Source organism: Histoplasma capsulatum, assembly GCF_000150115.1.
Source record: "Histoplasma capsulatum G186AR genomic scaffold supercont2.8, whole genome shotgun sequence".
Classification (NCBI taxonomy): Eukaryota; Fungi; Ascomycota; class Eurotiomycetes; order Onygenales; family Ajellomycetaceae; genus Histoplasma; species Histoplasma capsulatum.
Window position 1 is genome coordinate 522,989 of NW_025544808.1, and position 22,600 is coordinate 545,588.

Consider the following 22,600-nt stretch of genomic DNA (forward strand, 5'->3'; position numbering starts at 1 on the left):
CCTAGACGAAATAATCACGGCGCAATCACAGGATAAATCAAGAGAAGGACACTGATGAATTATGCAATTATCCCCCTGTACCAAGCCCTTGCACTAGCCCACAACAACCCCAGAGCAGGCGTATCAAACGCTGAGGAGTAGGTGAGCCGGAGGAATGGTTCGAATGAGGAACAATGTCGACACGGACAGATGGAATGGACGAAGAATATATTTGGTGCTCTCACTGAACTCTTAAAAAGGCCTTCTGCTTCAAGAAGCTATATAATAACCTCAGGCCTAGGAGATCTCGGCGATAGAGCTCTTTTTGCATTTTTGCAGTTTCACACCCTTTTTCCTTTCTTTGTGGATTAATTATTCCATCCACACTTTTGACTTTTAGTCCGCAACTTCTACGACTGCATCATTACCGCCACTTTTTATTTGGGACGCCTTCATTTTTGTTTGAATTATTTCAGGCCAGCTTTCATTTTCCCCTTACCTGAGCAACTTCTCCCCTTGGAGAAAATACAAACAGAAAAGGTAAAAAAATATTAGATAGCGAATTAATCAAACAGCCTTTCCGCGTAGCCAATCTCTTGCCCACTCAAGCATTCAATACTGCCCCTCAACAAACGCCCATCTTAATTTTTTTTAGCTCAAGAAAATTTCAGATCCCGCCAGGCAATGAAGTAAATCAAAATAGTTACAACTTGGACCAAAAAGGAAAAAAGGTTTCATAAAGCCCCCGCCAAGGACACCCCGCGTCCCCTGTAGGCTCCTATGAATCTACCCGCACACCATCACCAATCCGTCCACACCCACCGGAGACGCAACCTGTTCTCCCCAACCCGTCAGGATGGCTCATGCGCCAAATTTCACCCCTAGCGCAGCGGCGTGATTGGGCGATCGGTTTCCGTTTTGGGTGTGCGGGTTGAGTTTCTGACTGTCAGGTTGAAGTCATCTGGCCAGTTTGTTTTTGGCTACCGGCATTCGCTCAGCTGGCTGTGTCGTTAATTTCAAACATGGCCTGACCGCATTTTTTGGTTTCCTCCGATTAATTAATCAATTAATTACTTAATTAGCTAAGTAGTAACTAATGAATACGTAACAAGCATATATATATTTCCGGTATTAAGCTTTATTCGAGGCGCTGCCGGAATCTTTTGTTGATAATAATCATCATGGTGATATATATATAAAGCCTCTTCCCCACAGCAGTGCGACATTCAGATGGGGTTTTCATGCCCTAACCCCATAGTCAAGCTCAAGCCAGGACGGAGAACGCAGGGCAACCGGCGTAACATCACACTGATATGCAGGCGCTATATTGTTGTATTGGGACGCCGAATATATATCGTTCGTTCATCGCTATTTGTCACCACTTAGCACCAACTTATCGAGGTGGCATCCCGGAGAGCAGAGTGCCATCGTTGACGGCTCTCGAGAGCAGCTCTTCATCTCCAATCAATAGGGGGAGACAAATCGGCGCACCGCCCTGTATGCAACTTTCCGTCTGCAACAGCGGGAGAGGCATGGAGTTTATTTGTGCTGGGTAAATATCTACTTCATTTTGATAGATACCAGCATTCAGCCAAACTTTTTGAGTAGATTGGTTGAGTAAATAGCGTCAAGCACTGCGCCTCGAGGGTCAACTATACATACAACAGTATGTTTTATGTTCAACACATTCTAATATAGATGCTAGTATTATTAGCAACTCCTATTTGCTACTGATCTGTGTTTGGAGGATTATGCTATTTCATCAGAAGGGACTCCTGAAGATATTTGACTCTAACGATACTCTGAAAGAAAAATGGGATGCGGAAGCCTTTGGACAAACATACCGTCAAGCATCTGAATCCTAAGATCTCAAGAGTCCTTTGAAGAAATCTTGTGGCATGTCATCACACTTTTCATTGAATGAGTCAGGCCCTAAATGATTCATCGATGTCCAGACCATGGCTAGAGACAGAAAGCAGGCTAGCTGACAAAGTTAGCCGTAACAGGCTGCGAATACGCCTTACGATTAGGCGCGGCAACACAGTCCTCCCACGCTAAAAAGCTCCGCTCTTAGGAGGAATTGCGGGCTTAACGGCGGTACTTTTGCAGGGAGCCGATGCGGAGCTTTATCTCTGTTTGCGATAACCAACGTCTCCACCACACCAGAACCGCTGCCGCATGGTGGACATGGTCGCAGCCAATAATAATGTCTAGGGCAGTTGAGCTGCGAAGTGTAACGAGGATAATTGTTAAAACCGCCCGAGTAACATCACTCCCGCATGCCCTTTCGTCACGGATGGGTTCTTGCGGTGAAGGGTTGCGGGGTGGTCGAGGGAATACAAACGCGCCCAAGCATCAGGGATCTTTTCCTCCGCTGCCAAATCCGGCAATTTCTTTACTTCGGCTAATAGATCGTACATTCTTGCCATGACTCTAAAGCCACAGGACCCTAAATTGTAATGTCCAGTGCAGGATGTGGGGGCCCAAATTATGACTGACATGTTGACGGATGCTTCCTTACCCCGCATATGATTTTCAGGCCTACATTATTCCAAGACCAAAAACAGTCCGTTATTTTACTAAATTTAGTCGAGCAACGCCTCCAGCAGTGGCAAAAGAATAGATTGAAAAATAGGAAAAGAAAGAAAAGGAAAGCAAAGGAAAGGAAATCCATCCAAGCATGCTTCGAAACGCACCGTGTAAACCGTGCGAACTACAATATCTATAAGACTTCAAAGTTCTTCAATGCCACAAAAAGCATGCGCATGCGTTTGGATGGCTTTCTGCTGTGATCAGAAGGAAAACTGTTTTGAAGCTGCCTAACATACATCGCGGCCGATCAATTTCCCACCATAATAGTTCACTGTACAGTACGTGTTTTCAGTGAGTGAAAACCTCCCGAAGCTAATATTGCGTTGAGGACAAGTATCAAGTAGGGGAGGCAACCATATTTGTGAAGGACGAGCAAAATATCCATTAGGAAGCACTACCATACGCGAGCCACAAGCGATGGAGACGCAGGCTGCCAGGAATACTCAGGCCAAAATTAAATGTCCCAGCTCATATCGCCACCAAGGTGCATCCTGCGAATATGGCCAAGAATAACCAGGAAAATGGCGCAAATGTGACAAGGGAAGAACTTGGAGACAAACGTAAAATTATGCAAATAATGGAGCGGTATGTCTCACCAGCGAAAAAAAAAAAAAAAAAAAGGGGGGGGAAGAAGGGGGCAACTGTCTTTCAGGCTCATTTCTCCGCGAGCAAGTAGCCCATGAAACATCACAGCTTGAGTAAAGTGGAAACTGGAAAATCCAGTGATACACGCTTGAAATCGTCGGGGAAATGGAATTCACAAACGATATGAACGGAGATATGAGGGCGAGCAGGGTCGCTTGGTCGGGAGTCAAATGGAAGAGAAAGTGCGCTGCTCCAATGAGGTGACGCAATGGGCGGGAGTGCAAAGTGGCAGACGATCATCCCTCAGCTCTTTCAGGGATGAGGGCGTATTGTCACGAAAAATACGGATAGCTCCCGTACCGTACCAAACGGGTGAAACATTGGGGCCAAAGGCTGTGGCTGAAGGTAAAACGGGATGTGGCTCAGTTTACGGAGCATTCTCAAGGATCCTCAGGCACTAGGATTTCGATGACAATCCGAACATTATCGGGGTTTTTTGTACGGGATGTGGCTGGAGCTTCTTCGGGCTTTTTTTTTTTTTTTTGGCTGGGGGATTTGTTGCATCCTCACCACGTAATATCGATCTGACTGAGCCGTCGAAATGTGTAAATTGAAGTCACACCAGGCTAGAGATTTATGAACTAGCTCAAGGTGGCATTCAGAAAAGAGCTTCCTTGTTTCCAGTATTGTTTCAGTATGATATGCATGCTGGAATATGGATCGAAATTCTTCGTGAGTCGTGACAATGAAAACTAAAGAAATTTTTTGATGTTTAGCGAAGCAATCCAGGCTGTAGCCAGGGCTGATGGCATACAGGGCCTGACGACTGGTAGCGACTCTATTTCCACGTTCAGTCACATTTTTACCCAATGTTTTCCCGTTGGTTGAGTAAATCCTATGGGGGGATTTTAATCGAATGAGAATCTCTGCGACCAGAATCGCGAAACCACACTTCGCACGCTCGACGGAACCTGCTCAGAATCTGCAATTTCCGAAATGAGAACTCGAGCGAGAAGGCGAAATCTTGTGCTGGACTCTTCCAGTTTTGATTCCTCAAACACCTCTGGTTGGATAATGTTTTTGACAATCTTCATTATTCGGGCTTCGAGAAGAGCCCAGTCGTAGTTGTCAGGTGGAACCCAGTCACTCCGCAGGTATAGAGCAACATACAGACGTAGCTTGTTAGAGGGAGTCAATTGGATAATCAGGCTAATCCGAAGACCTAGGTGTTTTGTCAATGGGATGAACCATCAATGTGTTTTGGGGTTTCTCGATGTTGGTGCGAGAAAATAAAGTTCGAGTTTTTAATTTATTCACGTGATCTTGAAATCATCTCACATCCATCGTTGAAGGGCGAAAGGAGCACAGACAAAACCAATCCTTCAAAGAAACGCTGCCTGCGAGACACCAAATAGTCATCCTGCTATCCACGCCCAACTGAACGTTGCACGCCGGCTTTTATCAACCCGGAGTCTTCGCGTCCCGCTTCACGATTGCCAAATCCTGACCATCCTGCAGGATGGCTAAAAAAGGTACCAACTATCTCTGCCAGCTTAGCAGTCCATCAGTTTAGGCCTACCGACTTCGAGACATCTAGATGTACAAATGATAATATGCTGATTTCCGTGGAATAGCCAAGTCGCGCACCATCGCCGTCCGGCTCATCAGCATGGCGATGACGGGCTACTACAAAACCCTTGTCCGACCGCGTACCAGCAGACCCCTCAGCATGCTGAAATACGACCCGGTAGTGAAAAAGAAAGTGCTGTTTTTGGAGGCGAAGCGCGGGAAGTAAGAAGAGACCGTCCTTTTCGTTTTTCCGGTGTGCGGTAATGGACGTCCACATCGCCGGAATCGACGGCTCGTCCATTGCGTTGACAGTGTTTGGAGTAGGGGGAGTATATTGGCATGGATGAAAGAGCCGCATATTGCATCATTTGATGTGGTCTTTCCTTTCCTTTTCCATTCACTCTGTATTAGTTGGGAAGCGAACCGTGGTCTATATTAGCGGACCACCTTTTGTCCAGGACGGCAATACCTGTGTACGAGTATACGTTTGTGAAAAGAGCTTAAGGCCGTTGGCAGTTCCGGGTACTTTATTTGGTGAAAATTTACGTGGACACCTCCCCTATTAGACATCTTTAATTTGCATCCAAGGCTGGCGTTTTAACATAATAGATTATATGCATTGAAAATATTTTAACTATCCGATACATATTCATGGCGCTTTTCCGAATCGCCCTTGGAAATTGCCGCATCATTTTTGTTTTTTTCTCTTATCAAGCTCCTAAAAGAACGGATTGCAGAGCGCTGCAAAATATGTATCCGCTAACTACCTGACAGACCAGTAGAGATTACCGAGGTTTCTCCTCGTCGCTTCAACCGCTCTGCTGGTTTCATAAATAACAGACATGAAAGGAGAGAGGCGCAATTTTGATTATAACTGGGGACATCTACGCTTCTTATAATGGCCCTTGTTTATACATGGGGCTTCTGGGAGAATCTGCTATGGTATAGATCACCTGTTCAGATTAACATCTAGTGCTGGGGACAGTGGGTATATTAGCCTTACCTCGCTGTTTCCTGCGAGGCCTTTCTCTTGTCCGTCCAGCGGGTGCACTCAACATTTTGGCCGTGCTCCCACATCGTCCCCTTCTCGCCGTGATCGAGGCGACTGGGCTAGTTGTTGGATTGAAATATTTAGATTTTCGAGACGGGCATCTAAATGTGATTTTTGGACTTGCGCCCATCGGGTCCTCCCCGTTGGTGGCATGCGGTGGAGTTTGTACTGCACTCGCTACCGTAGATGCGTTTGGCTTGGTTGTACCTTTGAGAATCCCTTTGCGAGGCGGCTTCTCCGCATGTTTCCTACCCACAGACTTCGCAACCTGTCGTGGTATTATTTTTAGTCATCTAGCTTACTTCTCCCCTTTCCTATTTTTTATCTTAAATATAGATGACAAACTGGGGCCGGCTTACCATTGTGTGCGTTTCATCCTCGGGAATTTCTTTCCTTTTGAGAGTGCTAGAACGCGTCTTAAGCGGAGAGCAAGGACTATTTTTGGAGCAAGCATTTTTAACGTGCCCACGTCTGTTAGGAGTACTGGCCACTGGAGCAGGACCGCCTCGAATAGCCTCACAGGGAGATTTTTGCACAATAGGGTCTCCGGGCTGTTTACAGTCTTTATCGAGACCCGACATGCACATAACATCATTGACAGAATTTGAAATCGATGGAGTGATTCGTTCATTTGTTGTACCAACTTCGTGAGGAAGCATGGCTTTGTTGCTATATGTGGAACCTTGTGTTGCTATATTTGGTGTCCGATCAGAACCGACATTTTCGGAATTCATAGGTGTTGATGGGAATAATATGTTCAGGTCTGTGAATTCTGAGAGCGGAGATGTTTGCTCTCTTTGTCCTAGATATGGCGTTGAATCCTTTTGAAATTGAGAGAATGGCCTAATAAAAGACGTCAAGGCCGTAGGACATCTCTTGCTAACATTTTTACGTCGAGAAGGAGTTTTCAAAGTTGGGGATGTAGTTTCCCGAGTACTCCGAGTCCGATACACTAACTCAGTGGTTTGGGACTCTCTAGTAGAAGAACCAGGCCCAGTACGTTCGGCATAAGTAGAAGACATCGTGCATTTCCTGCCTGTTCTTTGTCGCTTTGATGAGGTCCTCATAGGTATATGAAGTGATTCTGTCAGCTCTTCTGGCTGTCGTTCTTCAAGGCTCCCTGCCATCATCCTTAATCGTGATTGTAATTCGTTTGAGCATCCCCTCAGCGACTCCTCAATCCCAATGATCCCAAGCTGCTTTAAAATGCTTTCCGCATATTCGAAAATATGTTCGGCTGCTTGAATTCGAGATCGAAGGTCTGCAAGTTCATTGTTTCTTTGTTCGACATCGCCATTTAGCGTTGAAGTATCAGCAGAGAATTCTCCACACGCCTCCATTTTCTTTTTAAGGATAACAAGCTCGTTATTCTTCTCCCTCAATGATTCCTCCATTGAACAGTTCGAAGCCAATTGATTATCTAACCTCTCGCGTAAGATAGCAATTTCAGCGGATTTATCAACCAATTCTTGTTGAAACTGAGAGATCCTCTTATTGTTCGCTTCTGATTTTGACAATTCTTCCTTCAATGACAGAAGGTTTATATCCTTCTCTGCAATTTCGTACTGTAGGGCCTCAAGTGCCTCCTGCAAGGGTTCGTGCTCTTGTAGGATCACCAGGCTAGTGCGTAATTCGGATAGTTTATGCTTCAGCTCTTCCTTTTCGTTTGCTGCAACATCAAGTTGCCCTTGCGCGTCCTGTAGCTCTTGAATAGTGGATGTATGCAGCATTTTTATCTCATTCATTTCTGTGGAGATATCCGAGTCCCTCTTAGAGACCGTCATTTTCAAACTATCAATTTCCGATTGCTGTTCATTCATCTGTATTTTTGTCAATAAGTTGAAGGATGTGTGGTTAGGAGTACACGAGCATACCTTTGCAATTAAATCGAGATTGTACTTCTCCGCAGATTGCTACAACATTATTAGTAACCAAGCAAGAATGGGTATCACTCTGGGATATTATACCAGTGAACATTTCACGGAGTTTAACTCCTCAGAAGCTTTCTGGGCATTCTTTTCGGCAACAATCTTTTCACGCTGGAGTTTATGCTGCTCCTGTTCGAACCATGCCCGGTGCTGATCCTTCGCCGCCAAATTTGCCCTTGTTAGTTCCTCTCTCACTTTATGCTCCGTCTTCTGGGCTTCGTCGCGAATCCTGAGGCTTTTGCTTTTAAGGTCCACAATCTCAATTTCTGCAGTTCCCAACTTTTCAATTGTCTCCCTCAACTTTTGTTTCATATCACGCATTTCGCTTTCTTTCGTTTTGAGCTCCTTTGTTACTTCGGTAAGGGCTGCTGAGGTTGCCTCAAGTTGGATGCGAAGATCCGACAACATACCTGCATCCTTGAAATGAGTTTCGTCAATTTCGTTCTTTTGTAGCGATGATATCTCAAGTTCGAGGTCCCGAATATGTCGTTGTAGGGATTCTCCTTGTGATTTAACTTTGTCGCGATCCGCAGACACCTCAGCCAAGCTTCTCTCGGCGGCATTCAGCTTTTCCTGAAGGCCTCCGTACAATTCACGAACTTCTGCAAGTTGACATACCGCTCCTGCGTTTGAGTTCACAGCTGACTCTATGCCTGTTAACTGAGTTGACAACCGTGGTCCGTAGTTCGTGTGCATATCGAAAGCCGTCTCCATGTGTTTTTTCCAAGCTTCGATGGATAAATTAAGTCTACAATACAATTAGAATGTTCCGTTGATATCCCTCGAAAAGCAGAGCTAAACTCACTGAGTAGCAAGATCCCGAATTGCACTATCCACCTTATCCAGATCTTGGGGCTTCACGCTTTGCTGCTGGCTGAGAGAATTCAACAACGACATACATGAGCTAAACCCGGACTCCATTTCGCCCTTGATGGAAGACTGTGAGAAATTCCAACATTCAAGTTGCTTGTGGATCGCGTCTAGTTTTGTTATCGTTTGGAATTGCTTTTCGTCGAGTTCTGCAGTCTGCTTGCGATGGTTGTCAGAATAATTCTTCACGTAGTTTTCCAGTGTTGCCACCCGATTCCTCTCCCTAGAAAGAAGTTTTTCAGTCTCAGTTACTGTAGAAGTCGCCGTGAGTAGAGACTTCTCTAGATTATCAAATTCCAGCCGTGCTCCAGTGATAGTTGCGCATTGCTGGCTCCAGCGTGTTTTTAGTAGGTCTGTACTATCACTCATTTGTTTCAAGGTTTCGTTTATTTCCTCTTTCTCCCGGAGCAAAGAGTCTTGCGTCGATCTGAGGATTTGTCCTTCTTTCCGGAGAACTTCAAAATCATTCCCAACGTTGGTAACAAATGCCCGCAGCCTATTAAATTTCACCTTCCATCGTTCAATAATTGAATTTCTAGCGTTAAGCTGTTCCTGTTGATTTTTGCAAATAATCTCCGATTCCTGCAATTTACAGGACAAGTCATCATTTGCTCGGGTAAGTTCAAGCATTTTGCCTTCCATCCTCTTTTTAATGGCCACTGCTTCTGCTTCCATCTCATCCCTCTTTTTGAGCCTACGGATCAACATGTAAAAAAGGTCCTCTTCTGAGGGCTGAGACGTAAACGAAGGTCTTTTCCACGAAGTATCTTTCCGGAGGGTAACTTGCTTCGAAGTTACGGGGTTGGGCCTTGTGTCTGCAGACATCGGCTGTTTTGTAATATTTGAATTTAACATTAACTTCGGTCGTGGTTTAGCCTCTTTCGTCCGCGACCGTGGGGGAGTTAGATTTGACCCCCTAATGTGACTGTTGGCACTTGCAGGTGAGCTAGAATTTTGGCCATTAGGTGTAGGCCCCGTAAGATCTCCTTGGGCCTTTAAATAGTTAGAATATCCAACACGTGGTATATAGGCTCAATATGTAACAAAAGTGTATTGTAAACAAATGTAAAAGAGTAATAGAGGTTTTTGATGGGAAGAATTCAAATATTCCGGGTATAGTAGTAGAGGGAGTATCAACTAAACGCGAAACTTCATGGTAAATGCAATTTTGGAGGATCGAGCAGTACTTACTGCGGATTGGGCCGGCTTATTATGACAACCTTTAAAAACAAAAATCAATATTTCCCATCAGTCGAAGGACAATACGGGAGCTAGCTTACCTGTTAAATCGCCTCCTTGCCCGGGAGGAACAAGTTCAGACTGGACATCAGCCCCATACTCAGTTTCTAAAAGGCTGGCAGTCTCATTTGAAAGACGAGAGATCTCGGTTTTCGGCCCATAGGGTGTTTCAGTAGTGTTCAGAGCAGCATGGGATTTTTGCGGGGAGGTTTTTCTGTTATTGACATCATTTTTCACATGAACGGGAGTGTCACTAATATTGGAATTAGCTCACGTCCGGCCTGTCGCAAACGTCTTCTTACCTTGAACTCGATTCAGTACAATTAACATCCAGGCTTTTTGCTTCAGGGGCATTTAAACTGCTTCCGGGGTAATTTGAGGGAGTTGAAGGGCTTCTAACATGTTTGGTATTCAAACGTGAAGTGAAACTGGGAGTTGGAAGCTTGGGTTTGGTGAAATGGAAGTTAAATCCCCCAGAATCAAGATCAGAACTTGGAGGGCGAGATATCAAAGTTGGGGTAATGTGGGAACTCCTATTCAGGGCAACAGGGGTAATAGGAATAGAACATTTCTCGAGAATTTTCTTTGACGTGGGAGAGAGACCAGGTTCGTCATTGGGAGTATTCACAGAAAATAGTTCTTTCTCCACTGTATCGCACCCAGATAATTGAGAAGCGGAGTTGGACGTCATGTTGCCAAAGGGGATTCATCATAGGCCTACTCAGCGCGGTTGTGATAGGACTAGGTCAACTGACCCGGGACCCGCTTGCCTGAGCCCTCAGCAGCTCCAGCGTGTTGATTACATGGAGGTGCAGGAGAAACAAATACTGCATGAAAAAAAAAATTGCCCAGAGAAAGCAGTAAGTCCGGGAAAGCAGCGTAACTTGAACTCGATAAATGCAATGGATAAAACCAACAAGCGGAACTGATGTTCAGGTCCACCTCACTGCGCAGGTTTCTCTTGATTGTGCCTTTGGAGCAGATCAGGGAATGGTTGCAACAGCATAGAGTCCTGTTGAAGAGAACTGAAGAGAGCAGAGATGTCGAGGTGAGGTTGAAGAGGCAATGTTGAGGAGGCTCTTCTCCACGGGTGGTGGGACATAACCCGATCCAGCCGGTAGAGCCTCCTCGCACCCAACTCCCTCGTCACCAAACGTGACCATTTCGGCATCTAAACAATTACTCTACCACGATGGGTCAATATCGTGAATCACATCCCAGCTTGGAGCCCGCTGGAGTCCTCTGGAGAGACACAATTCAAATAGCCCTTGATAATTGCCTTCATGCTTGAAGAAGGGTTTCAAGTCAACCTTCGAGATTGGAGAGTGGGAAGGGGGTGTTAGGGTACCAAGTATGTTTGGCAACATGATATTAACCTAATACTTCTGGCCTGATAGAATCGCCGCGTGTGGTGAGCAATCCCATGCCCAGTAAAGGGCCAAAACTAGAGAGAAGTCTTGATAAGTTTCATCCACAGATCAAACATTTGACTGCCAGTGTATGCGGAGAACTTATAGATAAAAAAGAAAAAGTCATCTTGGTCCAGTTGACAATGGCTGTTATTTGAACATGAACGAAAACACAAAAGGCCTCATTCCCCACCACAACCATGTCGTCACCTTGAGATCGACATGTCAAGCAGCCGTGATTTGTGTGCTGGCAGTTAACACAGGGCCAGGGCTTCGTGGTAATTTGTGAGTTACTGAGTATTTTGACATTTGTGAGGGACATGATCAACATCTCCAACCGAAGCACATTGAAATTGCACATTATTTTCGTGATGGAATGTGAAAGGTTGACGTGAAAGCCTATGAGGTTGATGTGCGATGCATTGAGAATCACCCTGGCTCTCTTGGCCATCGGCCTAGTGTGGCTTGCCAGGTCAAATCTCAGCACTTCTTCACCATCATTGGGCCATGAAACTTTTAACTTTGGATGAGAGAAACAGAGCAAGCGCTAACTCGACCATACAAACAACCTCAAAGGGGCTTCATGATCCTTTAGCTTCTTCAAGGGAAGCCCGAAACAGAGGAATTCAGGAGATTGCCAAAGCCCCCCAAGGAGGGCATACCAATCCACCCACCCATATGGGGTCATTGTTTAAAATGATCCGATTGAAATCCTTCAGGAATCTGGGGCAAGGGGCCAATCTCAATTTTGGCCGCACAGCTGTGGCACCTAAACCTGCGCTTAAAGGACTTTATATATATACTGGACAACCTCCTCCCCATAGGGATATATTTTGATTACATTTCTTCCTTGATCATAGTTCTCACCCGTTCTGCTGCAGGGGCAGCACCTCAGCCGATGTTAATAATATTTGGTTTTTCAAGGTGTATATATTCTTCTCACTCCGGACTACTACTTGTATATCTCACAAGTATTCAAAGCCAAACTTGACCTAATCGTCTATCCGATATGCACGCTGTCCATCTTCGCCAACTTCTCCGCTCTATTGCTTGGATGGCTGTTGCCCCCATGTCCTGCTGCTACAGCCTTGCTCTCCGCCAAGCCCCATCTGAAATTGATGGTCCACGGCATCGAGTTGTAGGGCGCGATGTGGAAATTATTCCGGGCAGTGTCGGAGATGTCGACACAGATAGAAATTGGTCTCAATCAGGGCAGGGGTCTATCAACATCTCCCAGGGTGGCATAATCGCAATAGCTGTGATTGTCGGTATCGTTGTTATTCTAGGAGGTGAGTGGTTATATCATTATCAAATGCATATTAATTCTAGTTGCTAGCTAATAAGACTTTGCGGTCGAAGTAACATCCGCGGTCCTGTTTTATATTGCCAAAAAGCGATCATGGGAAATTCGAGCCTCGATACGTCGATCAGCAAGGCGCCTTGCGACCCCGTTGACACCTCGACGCTTTTCAACAGCTCCGACTTCAAGCAAACCAAGAAACCGCGAGGAGCAAAAGAAGCCAAAAGAAGCTTTACAGCAAAGAAAATCTGGTGGACGAGAAGAAATGCTGCCGCCATTCGATAGGGATGTGGAAAAGGCAGCTGATGCCAAATCTCCCACTGGCAAAAGCGAGTTCGAGCCATTTTCGCCAAAAGGATGGAAGCAAATGATTCCCTTTGGGAGTGCTCGATAATATGTTAGCAAAGGGGGAAATGTTCATATCATTCAATTGTTGTAGCAAATTTGATATTTGGGTCATAGGCGTTCAGGATGAGGGAAGCTTGACCCTTCGTGGTCATATATGTTTGCTTTTTTGTTTGCTCGGTATGGTTTTCCTATGATTTTGTGCAACCGTAAAAGAAGCACATGCCCCGTCCGCCGTATTGTTGTTGTGTCTTGGAGCACCTGTTTTGGATATTCCAGTGACGAAAATAACATCCGCATGCAGCGGGCGTCGTTCCTTAATTTAGTTTCCTTCACAGTAATATACCTCATTATTTATATTTTTTTCCTACTCTCTCCTCAAAGAGTACTCCCCGAGATGAAATTATTTCGCGGTGTCATAACAGGTTTCCCTTGCATTGTATTCGTTTTTCCAACCAGAAATTCAATTACTTTGGTCAGAAGTTTACGTTAAATCATCCCCTTTTTTACTATTTCAGCTCATCATTTGTTTCACTTTTCGTCATATATCCCCCATTCTTCATATTCTACATCCTCAAAGCCTGAAATCATGAAGTTCAAAGCCCATCCAGCGATTTCCTTATCTTTAGGCGGCTTTGTTGGTAACAGTATATGCCCAATTTTGGGAATACTTGCGGGCACAAAATGTAACCCGATATAGCCCGGCTACATATGAATTTGTTTCATGAAACCGAAATGTCTGGCGCCTCGGCTCTGGACCCTTGATGATGTTATTTCTACCTAGAATAGATGTTGACGTATCGCAAACATGGCCCTCTCTCCTTCATTCCATACATTTCTCTCCGCTACAGCTACTCGAAGTTACCGAAATCGGATAATGTTCTTCTCTTGACCGCTACTCACTTCCATGTAACCGCTCGCCTTGCTCCGTATGACGCACACGTTCATACGCCGTTGTTGCGAGAACTTGCTCCAGCCAGCTAATATAAAAAGATATTGCCGGGGATATCAAATTGAGCACCAGAATAGTAAAGCGAGAGTAATCTTGCTGGAACTGGACGTAGAGCAACTATGCGCGTCACAAAGTCCAAGTAGCTCCTTAGCGGAGCTCTGGAAGATGAATCAGAGTGCTGGATCAACGATATCCAATTCCTTGTTACCCGTATTGCGAGTAACCCCATTTTTTCCCACATACCTCCACTGTTACCTCTAGCTCATGTCAAGCAGTCACGTTCATTTATCCTTCTAGATTCCCCGCTCGTACACTACATCTCATTATGCATGTATATGCACGTTAACAGTTCATCACATAAAATAGCAGTCGCAACTCGGGAAGGGGTAACTAATAATAGCAGAAACGGCAAAACCAGTGAAATACCCCTTCAACACGGAGTGACGGCTATTGTTCCCAGCAATCGCAGCCGGAAAGCCTGCATTGCCCTACCTCTACCTCCGTGGTACAGAAGGTTGATGAATTTATTCTGATGGTGTTCTTTTTATTCATCGGAAACCAGATAATGCAGGGGCGGTTCTAGTCCTGCGCTTTGGCCTCGCTCGACAATGGATCAAAATTCAGGCAATGCACAGCATAGTGCATGCGTGTATGTAATGTTGGCCTCCCTTCGTCTTCTAACAAAATAGCCGAGTGTTTTCTTCTCCATTGTAGATTTGCCATGCTACCTCCTCCTACAAGTAGTATTCGCGGTTCAAGGAACTCAGTTGATTCTGTACGTTGCCAATATATATACTCATGCCCCGCACTTGGATGCAGCGTTGAATTGGGGATGAGGGTGTGGTTGGTCGAATAGTACCGAGAGAATCGAACAAGACACGCTGAGAAAAGGAGGGGGAGAACGTGAGGAGAAAGAGGCAATACGCTGTAGAATTGTAACCACAAGAGATAAATGCACGTCCTCTGTGCTGTTCAAGTACATGTTTTGACCCCTTCTCAGCCTTACATGGGCTTATGTTATGGAAGCGGAGCCGTATGCTATTTTTAGGATCGAGAAAGCCAAGACCGGTTAGGGTTTGCTGTCAACCAACCGTAATTTCAGCCGCGACCAACAACATCATCGACGTGAACTTAGTCAATCATGTATGTAACGCCCTGTTGCGGGTCCAAATTGCTTATTCAAGCACCAGCGATAAGATTAGAATTGGCTGCTTCTGTGATTGACATGCGACGGATCTTGTTCTAGTATCCGAGGTCCACTAAACTCCACAGCGCAAATAGCCCAAATCCAAGAGGCTGGCAATCCGCTCTGGCGAAATGGCATGCACTGCTGCGCCAAGGAGTCGATCCCCACAGCCTGGTTAGCTTTGCTGGCCGAAAGGCTCTCTTTGTGCAACCTGCAGCATTAAAATGGCGCAAATGCACTTGTTTCTGCGGCTCCATGCCCCCTCTTCACATTACAGCTGTCCAGCGGAACAGGGGTTTGATGGACGAATGCACGAACGGGAGCCAAATTCCAACAGGGTTGCCAGCCATGCCGCCAGTTATGAAGGAACCCAGGTCGGGTAATGTAACTTGTCTTGTTCTGCTTGCACTTTGTCGCGCTGATCGCAGGCGAAGCACGAGAAGAATACTGCTGAGAGCCTCCCGGCAAATATTCCTTTGCTCTATCGAGGATCACTAAACTCGGAACTTGCAGACACGGCACCGAACCCTTGTCGCCTGGGTAGAAAAGTACTGTCCTTGCGCAATCACCGGCGTAATGTTTGTTGTTCTGGACTCTCATGCCTGTCGCCTGGTAGCAACTTGTTGGATTCCAAAAATCCTGGATGCGCGCTGGAACGGGCTAACGATTTTAGCTGCTGCCCAACCGACATTTTTCGTCCACCATGTTACCTAGCATCCGGTACCGCGTCTTGGCCGCCGGAATACATATTGGAACCAACAGCAAGCCCTCCAAGGCAGTATTTAATTGGACCCCAATTTCACTCCTGAGAAATTTGCCGCAGTTTGGCGCAAAGTTAAGTGGGTGTACCTCAAGGGTAGTCGGTTTAAAATAACTAGCGGACGTTTTCCCGCCTTCCCAGTTCAAATAAAAAGCATTCCATTTTGCTGGCAGATTCATCTTAATTTCTCTTCCACTTTAATTGTATTCACGCTGTTCTTTGTCCTGACCTCTTTCCTGGCTACGAACTTCGAGCATCTTTCACCCGTATCCGGGCCAGGAGTTGCTACGACCTGCCCTGTTTATTGACCTGCCGCCCGCAGGTTCATCGCAACTACCTTCCGCATGCGATCTTCCAGCCCCGACGATGTCTTCAAGTCATCATGATGAATTTCATTTCATTCCCATGCATACACGATCGTCAAGTGACATTTTATCCCAACGTAATAACAGAAACTCATACCAACCGCTTCCTTCTTTATCAGACCCCCTCGACAGAACAATATCTCCGCCATTACCTTACCAAGACAATGTAGCAACACATGATTCGCGGGCAAGCTCTGCCTTTGGCTTAGGAATAGGTGGCCGCAATTCTTCCCCTCCTGAATCCAGTCCAGAAATCAGAAGAGATACACCTCCCTCATCGAACCCGCTAATGGGTCACAGCCCTGGACAGCACAGCATAAGCAGCACCGTGACCTTTAATAATGGTAATCCTCCACCTGACAGCCAGTCGAAATTCAATTGCCCCAGTGCTGGAAGTGTTCGTCACAAGCGCATGTCATGGCTAACAATCACCATCTTGGTGCTTGCTTTTTATTCTACCGCTCTGTCTGGGTTGTATATGATCGTTGCCTTTATTAAACCCCGGTATGGGAGCAGGATCGGGAGGGGTGGACTTGCCCCTGATACGGCGTCTCTTTTAAGCGCGCTATTTGCCAAAACCATAGAACTGTCTTTTGTCACTGTTTTCGTCGCCTTTCTAGGTCAAGTCCTGAGCCGAAGAGCACTCTCAAAACGAGCAACAGGAATATCCATTGCGGATATGTCGATGCGCGGCTGGATTATGCAGCCAGGAAGCCTGATAACACATTGGCAGCATGTCAGACACTCTGGTCTTACTATTATTGGGATGATAGCCCTGACAGCCACATTTATGGCGTTGCTATATACGACTGCTGCTGATGCCTTAGGTATGGTTTAGTCCTGTCCTATTATTTCAAAGGGTTATTAATGTGCTATTTCTAGTGTCACCGAAACTTAGTTACGGTCCAGAAGAGATCAAGGATTTCACTGGCACAGTGAAAACGAAGTTTGCAAACGTGCCGTATCTATTAAAAAATTGTTTAACTCCAATTCCCAAAGATGAGGATCCAGTATATGGCGCAGGCACTTGTCTTCAGCTATCTTATGTTGGACAAGCTTATCACAACTACAGAGAATATATTTCGGAGTGGTCCTTATTAGCTATGGGAGGCAATACAAGCTCAACCAACATGAACCAACGCATAGTACCAGCAGGCACCTGGAATGACAATACCACTCTTCGAGGGAGTTGGATTCAGGAGCAAGATATGGTGGAGATATCCAAAAAGCATGGCAGAATGATCAACAATGTCACCGCAGCAATGCCGCATGCGGGAATTATTGCAGCATCTCGTCATCCTCGCAACTCACTCCGACAACCAAGTGACTTCAACGGCCTTGGAGAATTTGCCCTTAGGGCCGCGGTTGTTTCACCAGTTGTTAACGTGCTCTGCGCGGGCTTGACAAGGGAAGAAATAGCGCCCCTCGTCTATAATGAATGGCCCGAGGTTAATGGAAAAGTTAACGTTTCAACTTGGCTTAGCTCTCCCCCGGAAGGGCTTTGGGGTGAGGGGGAGAAATGGAACAAGACTGTGGTCGACGATATATTCGAGTTCAGCGATCACAAACTCCCGCCTATCTTTCCAAAGCTTCCAATTGCCTACAACACATTAGTAAATGGCACTCTGAGGTTCTATATAAGAGACTCTCTGTATATTTTACTGGCCTCTCCGCCAGACATAACCGATCCTCCATACGCCCTCTGCGCCATCAAAGCTGGTCTGACGACGCAGTGCTCGACTATTTACCATGCAACCGCCAGCGGCGGGAATCTAGCTGCTACATGCGATGATCCACACGACAACATGCGCTACAACAAGGACAAAAAGGATATACCTCTTATTGAGTGGGACGAGAACTGGGAAGATATGAGCACCGAATGGGCCAATTCCCTCAGCCTCGGCGCGGGTATTACAGACGGGCAAGCCAGCAACGCTCGACTACTAACCCAGTTGATACCCCGCTTGGATCCGAAAACCAACACATATTCCCTCAACGAGGCCATGCCATCTGTAGCCGAAGCATTCGCCGCAATGGCTGCTTCAACATTGCTTATGTCAACGGAGGGTGCCAATTTCGACTTCGCACGCCCCGATCCGGCGACACTCCCCAAGGATCAAACTTTTAAAGTCGCCTTACGCGTCAGCGACTATGCTTCCGGCGGTGTGCAAAGGTGGCAAGGCATCTTCTACGTGGTGCTTGTTCTCGTCTTCTTGACAAATCTAGTGTGCTTGGGCTACATGTATCTGGAAATCAGGGGTGAGCAGTTGACGGATTTTACAGAGCCGCAGAACATGTTTGCGCTTGCGCTCAACAGTCCCGGCAGCACGAAGTTGAGTGGCGCATGCGGCATAGGACCTGTTGGGAACCAGCTGTCAGAACGCTGGATCATCGGGATGGAGGAAAACGACGAACACTATTATATCACCAGTAAGGAGGAAAAAGCGGAGATGCGGAAGCGAGCGCTTTTGGAGGAGCACTTGGGGCCCACGACCAGTCCCGCGGTTAAGGAATATCGGCGCATTTCACGCAACCGAAGTTCGATTTCGATGTTTCATTGATTCGCTAGTCTCTTTTTTCTCTTTTACTTTTTACTGGCTCGGTTAAACTGGCTGGCCTGTCCATTTTTACAACATATCTGGTTTCTTATTTGGTTCTCGGCGAAATGTGACAATATCATTTCATCCCATGGTTTTGATGCGTCAGGTTGCGAGCGCGGTTCTCGGTTTTGTTGTCTTGTTATTTCGGGCTCTGGGAAACAACCCTTGATTGCCTAATGCAGATTTCTATAACTATACCCCAACCACCATATTAATGATAAATATAATGGCACGTTTATGACTCAATATATAGAATTTCAAGTAAAAATAAAGGAAACAAGGGCGAAGAAAAAACAGTTTACCTCGCATTATCATTTCAGTATCATCAAGGATTCCGCTCCTTGAAGGTCAAGTAGGGCTAAACACCAAATCCCCAGCTGCGTCTGACTTACCCACCATCAACTGCCCAAACCCGTAACCAACCTAGCTAATAAACGCGCGGCATCGCAGAAGGCTTTAAATTTAGATTTAAAAGAAAAAAAAAAGAAAATGGATATCTAAATGTGGTCATATATAATGTACAGTACATGTGCAAGTACCAATGAAGAAAATTAGATAAAACAAGACAACGCAAAACCAAACATGTAAAAAGCCATCCCTAGCCTATGGGATATATGTAAATGACATCATTCAATAAGGGGGGAAAAAAATTCTAAGAAAACCAAAGCGAATCTGACAAAATCTTTATTTCAATAATACTCCTCCAGATCTCCAAAGGATCCTAGCTTGTCGTTCTCACACTTAAACTCCGGCTCGTATGCCTTTTTCGGTAGAATCCCCGCGTCGAGTCCCTTCTTATAGCTCCACTGAGCCGCAGACTCCGTCTGCCATGTCCAATAAAACCACCCGTACCCCTTCTCAAACGCATACATCTGCGCTTCAGCATACATCTGCAAATATTTTTTATATGAGTCAGAATAATGGGACGGGTCTGCATTGGCTTGGTCACAGGAACAGGGCGGGCCGTTGGCAGCGGGATCACCTTGCGGCCACTGCGTTGGACAATGCGCCTGCAAGACTTGGTCTTTAGCTTGCGGATTGTCCATGGTACCGAGCCAACGACTGCCGACATTGACGTTGTTGAGATATTTGGCGCAATCGGTATCAGCTTGGGACCATTCTCCGCAGATTGTGGGCCCCCAGCTATGGAATTGGAGGAGAGTTAGCTAGCAATTCTTCATGAGCGGGGATGGGAATCTGATAAAATGAGAAATATAGGTAAAAGCTTACCCGGTACCCTTTGTGTTCGATTTTGTAATCAGATTGACCCAAGCTTCACACACAAAATCCAACTTCTTGCGATGTGGTAGCCCAACCTGACCCGTATTGAAAACTGTATACTGATGCGTATCCAGCAGTAGATTATCATCTACATCCTGCATTATCGTTTTCCACTTCTCTAGATTGAGAAACCCATCTCCAAACGCAATCTTCGCATCTTTCAAACCGCTCTCCCTAATTATTGAAATAGCCTTTGTATTCCAATTAATAACAGCTTCAATATCAAGCTTTAGCATCATCGGCTCGTTCGCGAGACCATATATGGTAACCACATTTTTATACCGTTCCTGCGCGAAGAATGTAGCCAACTGTTTGTGGGTTTCGAGCGAACGGTCGCCGTTCTTGGTCCCGTCATCGCCTTCGAGCCAACCGATTGAGCCCTGACGGCCGCTGTGGTTCCACCCGTTCTGACTGCCTTGAACACCATGCAGATCAAGGTTGACGCGCAGTCCGTACTTCCTACAGTACTCAATAGCCCGGAGAAGGTAGCGCCAGCCAATCCTTTCGACGTAAGGATCGTCATCGTAGGTTTTGACGAGCCAGTAGGAGTAGGGGATGCGTACATGATCGAGTCCAGCATCTCGGATCTCCCGAAATGACTGTTCATTTATGAAGGTTGCGTAGTGCTTTTCTATATACTGAGCCGCATTGGGCGCAAGCTTTTTACTGAGTGTGTATTCGTCAACGACGTTGTCTCGGAAATTATAACTGCTGAAAAAAGAGGGGGTGATGAAGGGCTCTAGAGAGAGCCAGCCGCCTACGTTGACGCCCCTGATCGGCTGTTTGCCGTACGGGAACTTCTTGTTCAGTGGAGGGACATTCTTGTTTGCTTGGGCGGAGTCGTCCCACGTTGAGTTCAGCCCCATGATAGGGAGGCCGCCAACTGTTTCATCAGTGTATGTGACATTCATGTCCGCTGTGTCATACCAAGTACGGGGGTCAAAGTATGTTTTCTTCGCGCTCTCCTGCAATAATCAACTATCAGCATCACACCATGTTCCCGCATGCGATTAGAACAGCGTGAAAAAGCTGCATCTTACCGGGAGAGTATTTGGGTCAAAGTTCCCCAACTCCGTTCTTGGCGGTGGTCCTTGGGATGCTGGATCACTCGGACCATCCCCAGAGTCACCACTGGCGCCTTGGTCACCTTTCTTGTTCTTCGACAGCACAGCGGCAACGGGGATGATAATGATTAGTAGTAGTGCCAGCACTCCAGCAGTGACGTATAACTTTTTCTTCTTGCTCCAACTGGCAAACCATCCTCCTCCCTTATCATCATCTCCTCCGCCTCCGCCTGAGGCCCCTTTTCTTCCTTTCTCATCCTTCCAAACTCCCCACCCGCCGCCTCCTCTTGTCTTCAACTCTGGACTCCTCCCTTCCTCTAGAAAAGCACCAGAAACCAACCTCCTCCCCGCCCATCCCTTATTCTTGGCACCCTTTTGAACGGGAATACGTCTCTCCTTCTCCCTAGCCTCCTCTCTCTTTCTCCTCTTCCTCTCCTTCTCCAGTAAAGCTTTCTCATCCTTCGCAGCCTTGGCCTTCTCCACAGCCTCAGCTTTCATTTGCACCGCGTTCAACTTTGCCAACGCATCCACGCTGAGCAGCTGTGTCGCGCTATTCGCAGAATCAGTACTGGCATGCTTACTTTGCTTATTCCACGCGCCACTTTCTCTTGGAAGATATTTCTCTTTTTCCTTCCTCCTCCTCTTATCTCGCTCTCGGTCTGTACCAAATCCACCGCGAACATCATGCTCCTCGTCATCATCGTTTAAACCCTTGCGCCTTCGATCCCTCAGGCGACCCTTCCTCGGGCTTTCCTCATCAGCCATACTATCCCTTCGCCGCCTCCCCTCGCGATCCCGCTCGCGATCTCTCTTCTTAATGGGTGATGTAGCAGGCGATTCTTTAGATTTATATCTCGAATCCCTGATTCCCGTATTGTGTGTATTCTCGACCGTTCGACTTCTGCTCCGCCGCCTCTCGACGCGGACGGGGCTGGGTCTGACATGGGCGGGGCGCGAAACGTTCGGTCGCGAGTCGACGACTATGACTGCTGATTCTGAATCATCACCATCGTCGTCGTCGGAATCGTAGCTACGGCCCTGGCGACGCGTGCGTTGTTGAGGCTGCTGTGGACGATGCGATGGGTTCAGTTGCGTTCGACGAGCTGGTGAGGGCCGAGCTTGCGGGTGGGAGGAGGAATTTCGACGGGAATGTCGGCTCCGTCTTCGATCGTTGAAGACAGCATCGTCATCGCCATCGTCACTATCTAGGATATCATTCCCGTAGTCATCGTAGGTATGAGAGGTATATTCGTGTCGATCGTGCGTATTTGCTTGCTCGTAGTGGTATTGTCTCCGATCACGGTCTCGAGAGCGGTATTCACCCCGCTCTCGTTCGCGCGAGTGATGCGGCATGCATGCGACTTCCGCTGCTGCTGCTGCTGCTGACTTCCGTATTTAAATCTATATTTTATGCCTGACTTTCACAACGGTCAGTAAGTGCTTGAATACGTAAAAATGAAATGGGATGTCTGTGCCTTTCGCAGACTTCAATTGCAACAACCCACGCGCACACAGACACACACAA

At 46.5% G+C, this 22,600-nt stretch overlaps 8 protein-coding genes across 8 annotated transcripts; 4 read left to right on the top strand and 4 right to left on the bottom strand.

Moving 5' to 3' along the window:
- Positions 1 to 1,372: 1,372 nt before the first annotated feature.
- HCBG_05968 (uncharacterized protein) lies at positions 1,373 to 2,480 on the bottom strand (the record flags this gene model as incomplete). The annotated part of the gene is made up of 5 exons (XM_045433017.1): positions 1,373 to 1,539; positions 1,642 to 1,668; positions 1,824 to 1,840; positions 2,081 to 2,203; positions 2,248 to 2,480. 5 exons carry the CDS (start codon positions 2,478 to 2,480, stop codon positions 1,373 to 1,375), a joined length of 567 nt encoding a protein of 188 aa, XP_045286185.1.
- Positions 2,481 to 3,070: 590 nt separating this feature from the next.
- Positions 3,071 to 3,617, top strand: HCBG_05969 (uncharacterized protein; the record flags this gene model as incomplete). The annotated part of the gene is made up of 2 exons (XM_045433018.1): positions 3,071 to 3,156; positions 3,350 to 3,617. 2 exons carry the CDS (start codon positions 3,071 to 3,073, stop codon positions 3,615 to 3,617), a joined length of 354 nt encoding a protein of 117 aa, XP_045286186.1.
- A 1,058-nt stretch (positions 3,618 to 4,675) lies between these two features.
- HCBG_05970 (uncharacterized protein) lies at positions 4,676 to 4,951 on the top strand (the record flags this gene model as incomplete). Its single annotated transcript, XM_045433019.1, has 2 exons — positions 4,676 to 4,688; positions 4,791 to 4,951. The coding sequence occupies 2 exons, from the start codon at positions 4,676 to 4,678 to the stop codon at positions 4,949 to 4,951; spliced, it is 174 nt and encodes a 57-aa protein (XP_045286187.1).
- Positions 4,952 to 5,674: 723 nt separating this feature from the next.
- On the bottom strand, positions 5,675 to 10,504 carry HCBG_05971 (uncharacterized protein; the record flags this gene model as incomplete). The annotated part of the gene is made up of 9 exons (XM_045433020.1): positions 5,675 to 5,700; positions 5,729 to 6,044; positions 6,136 to 7,596; positions 7,651 to 7,689; positions 7,744 to 8,452; positions 8,510 to 9,567; positions 9,766 to 9,794; positions 9,855 to 10,066; positions 10,473 to 10,504. The coding sequence occupies 9 exons, from the start codon at positions 10,502 to 10,504 to the stop codon at positions 5,675 to 5,677; spliced, it is 3,882 nt and encodes a 1,293-aa protein (XP_045286188.1).
- A 1,727-nt stretch (positions 10,505 to 12,231) lies between these two features.
- HCBG_05972 (uncharacterized protein) lies at positions 12,232 to 12,916 on the top strand (the record flags this gene model as incomplete). Its single annotated transcript, XM_045433021.1, has 2 exons — positions 12,232 to 12,511; positions 12,567 to 12,916. The coding sequence occupies 2 exons, from the start codon at positions 12,232 to 12,234 to the stop codon at positions 12,914 to 12,916; spliced, it is 630 nt and encodes a 209-aa protein (XP_045286189.1).
- A 2,308-nt stretch (positions 12,917 to 15,224) lies between these two features.
- On the bottom strand, positions 15,225 to 15,944 carry HCBG_05973 (uncharacterized protein; the record flags this gene model as incomplete). Its single annotated transcript, XM_045433022.1, has 2 exons — positions 15,225 to 15,655; positions 15,716 to 15,944. The coding sequence occupies 2 exons, from the start codon at positions 15,942 to 15,944 to the stop codon at positions 15,225 to 15,227; spliced, it is 660 nt and encodes a 219-aa protein (XP_045286190.1).
- Positions 15,945 to 16,131: 187 nt separating this feature from the next.
- HCBG_05974 (uncharacterized protein) lies at positions 16,132 to 18,990 on the top strand (the record flags this gene model as incomplete). The annotated part of the gene is made up of 2 exons (XM_045433023.1): positions 16,132 to 16,957; positions 17,013 to 18,990. 2 exons carry the CDS (start codon positions 16,132 to 16,134, stop codon positions 18,689 to 18,691), a joined length of 2,505 nt encoding a protein of 834 aa, XP_045286191.1.
- Positions 18,991 to 19,419: 429 nt separating this feature from the next.
- HCBG_05975 (beta-glucosidase) lies at positions 19,420 to 22,428 on the bottom strand (the record flags this gene model as incomplete). The annotated part of the gene is made up of 3 exons (XM_045433024.1): positions 19,420 to 19,873; positions 19,961 to 20,976; positions 21,052 to 22,428. The coding sequence occupies 3 exons, from the start codon at positions 22,426 to 22,428 to the stop codon at positions 19,420 to 19,422; spliced, it is 2,847 nt and encodes a 948-aa protein (XP_045286192.1).
- Positions 22,429 to 22,600: the final 172 nt, after the last annotated feature.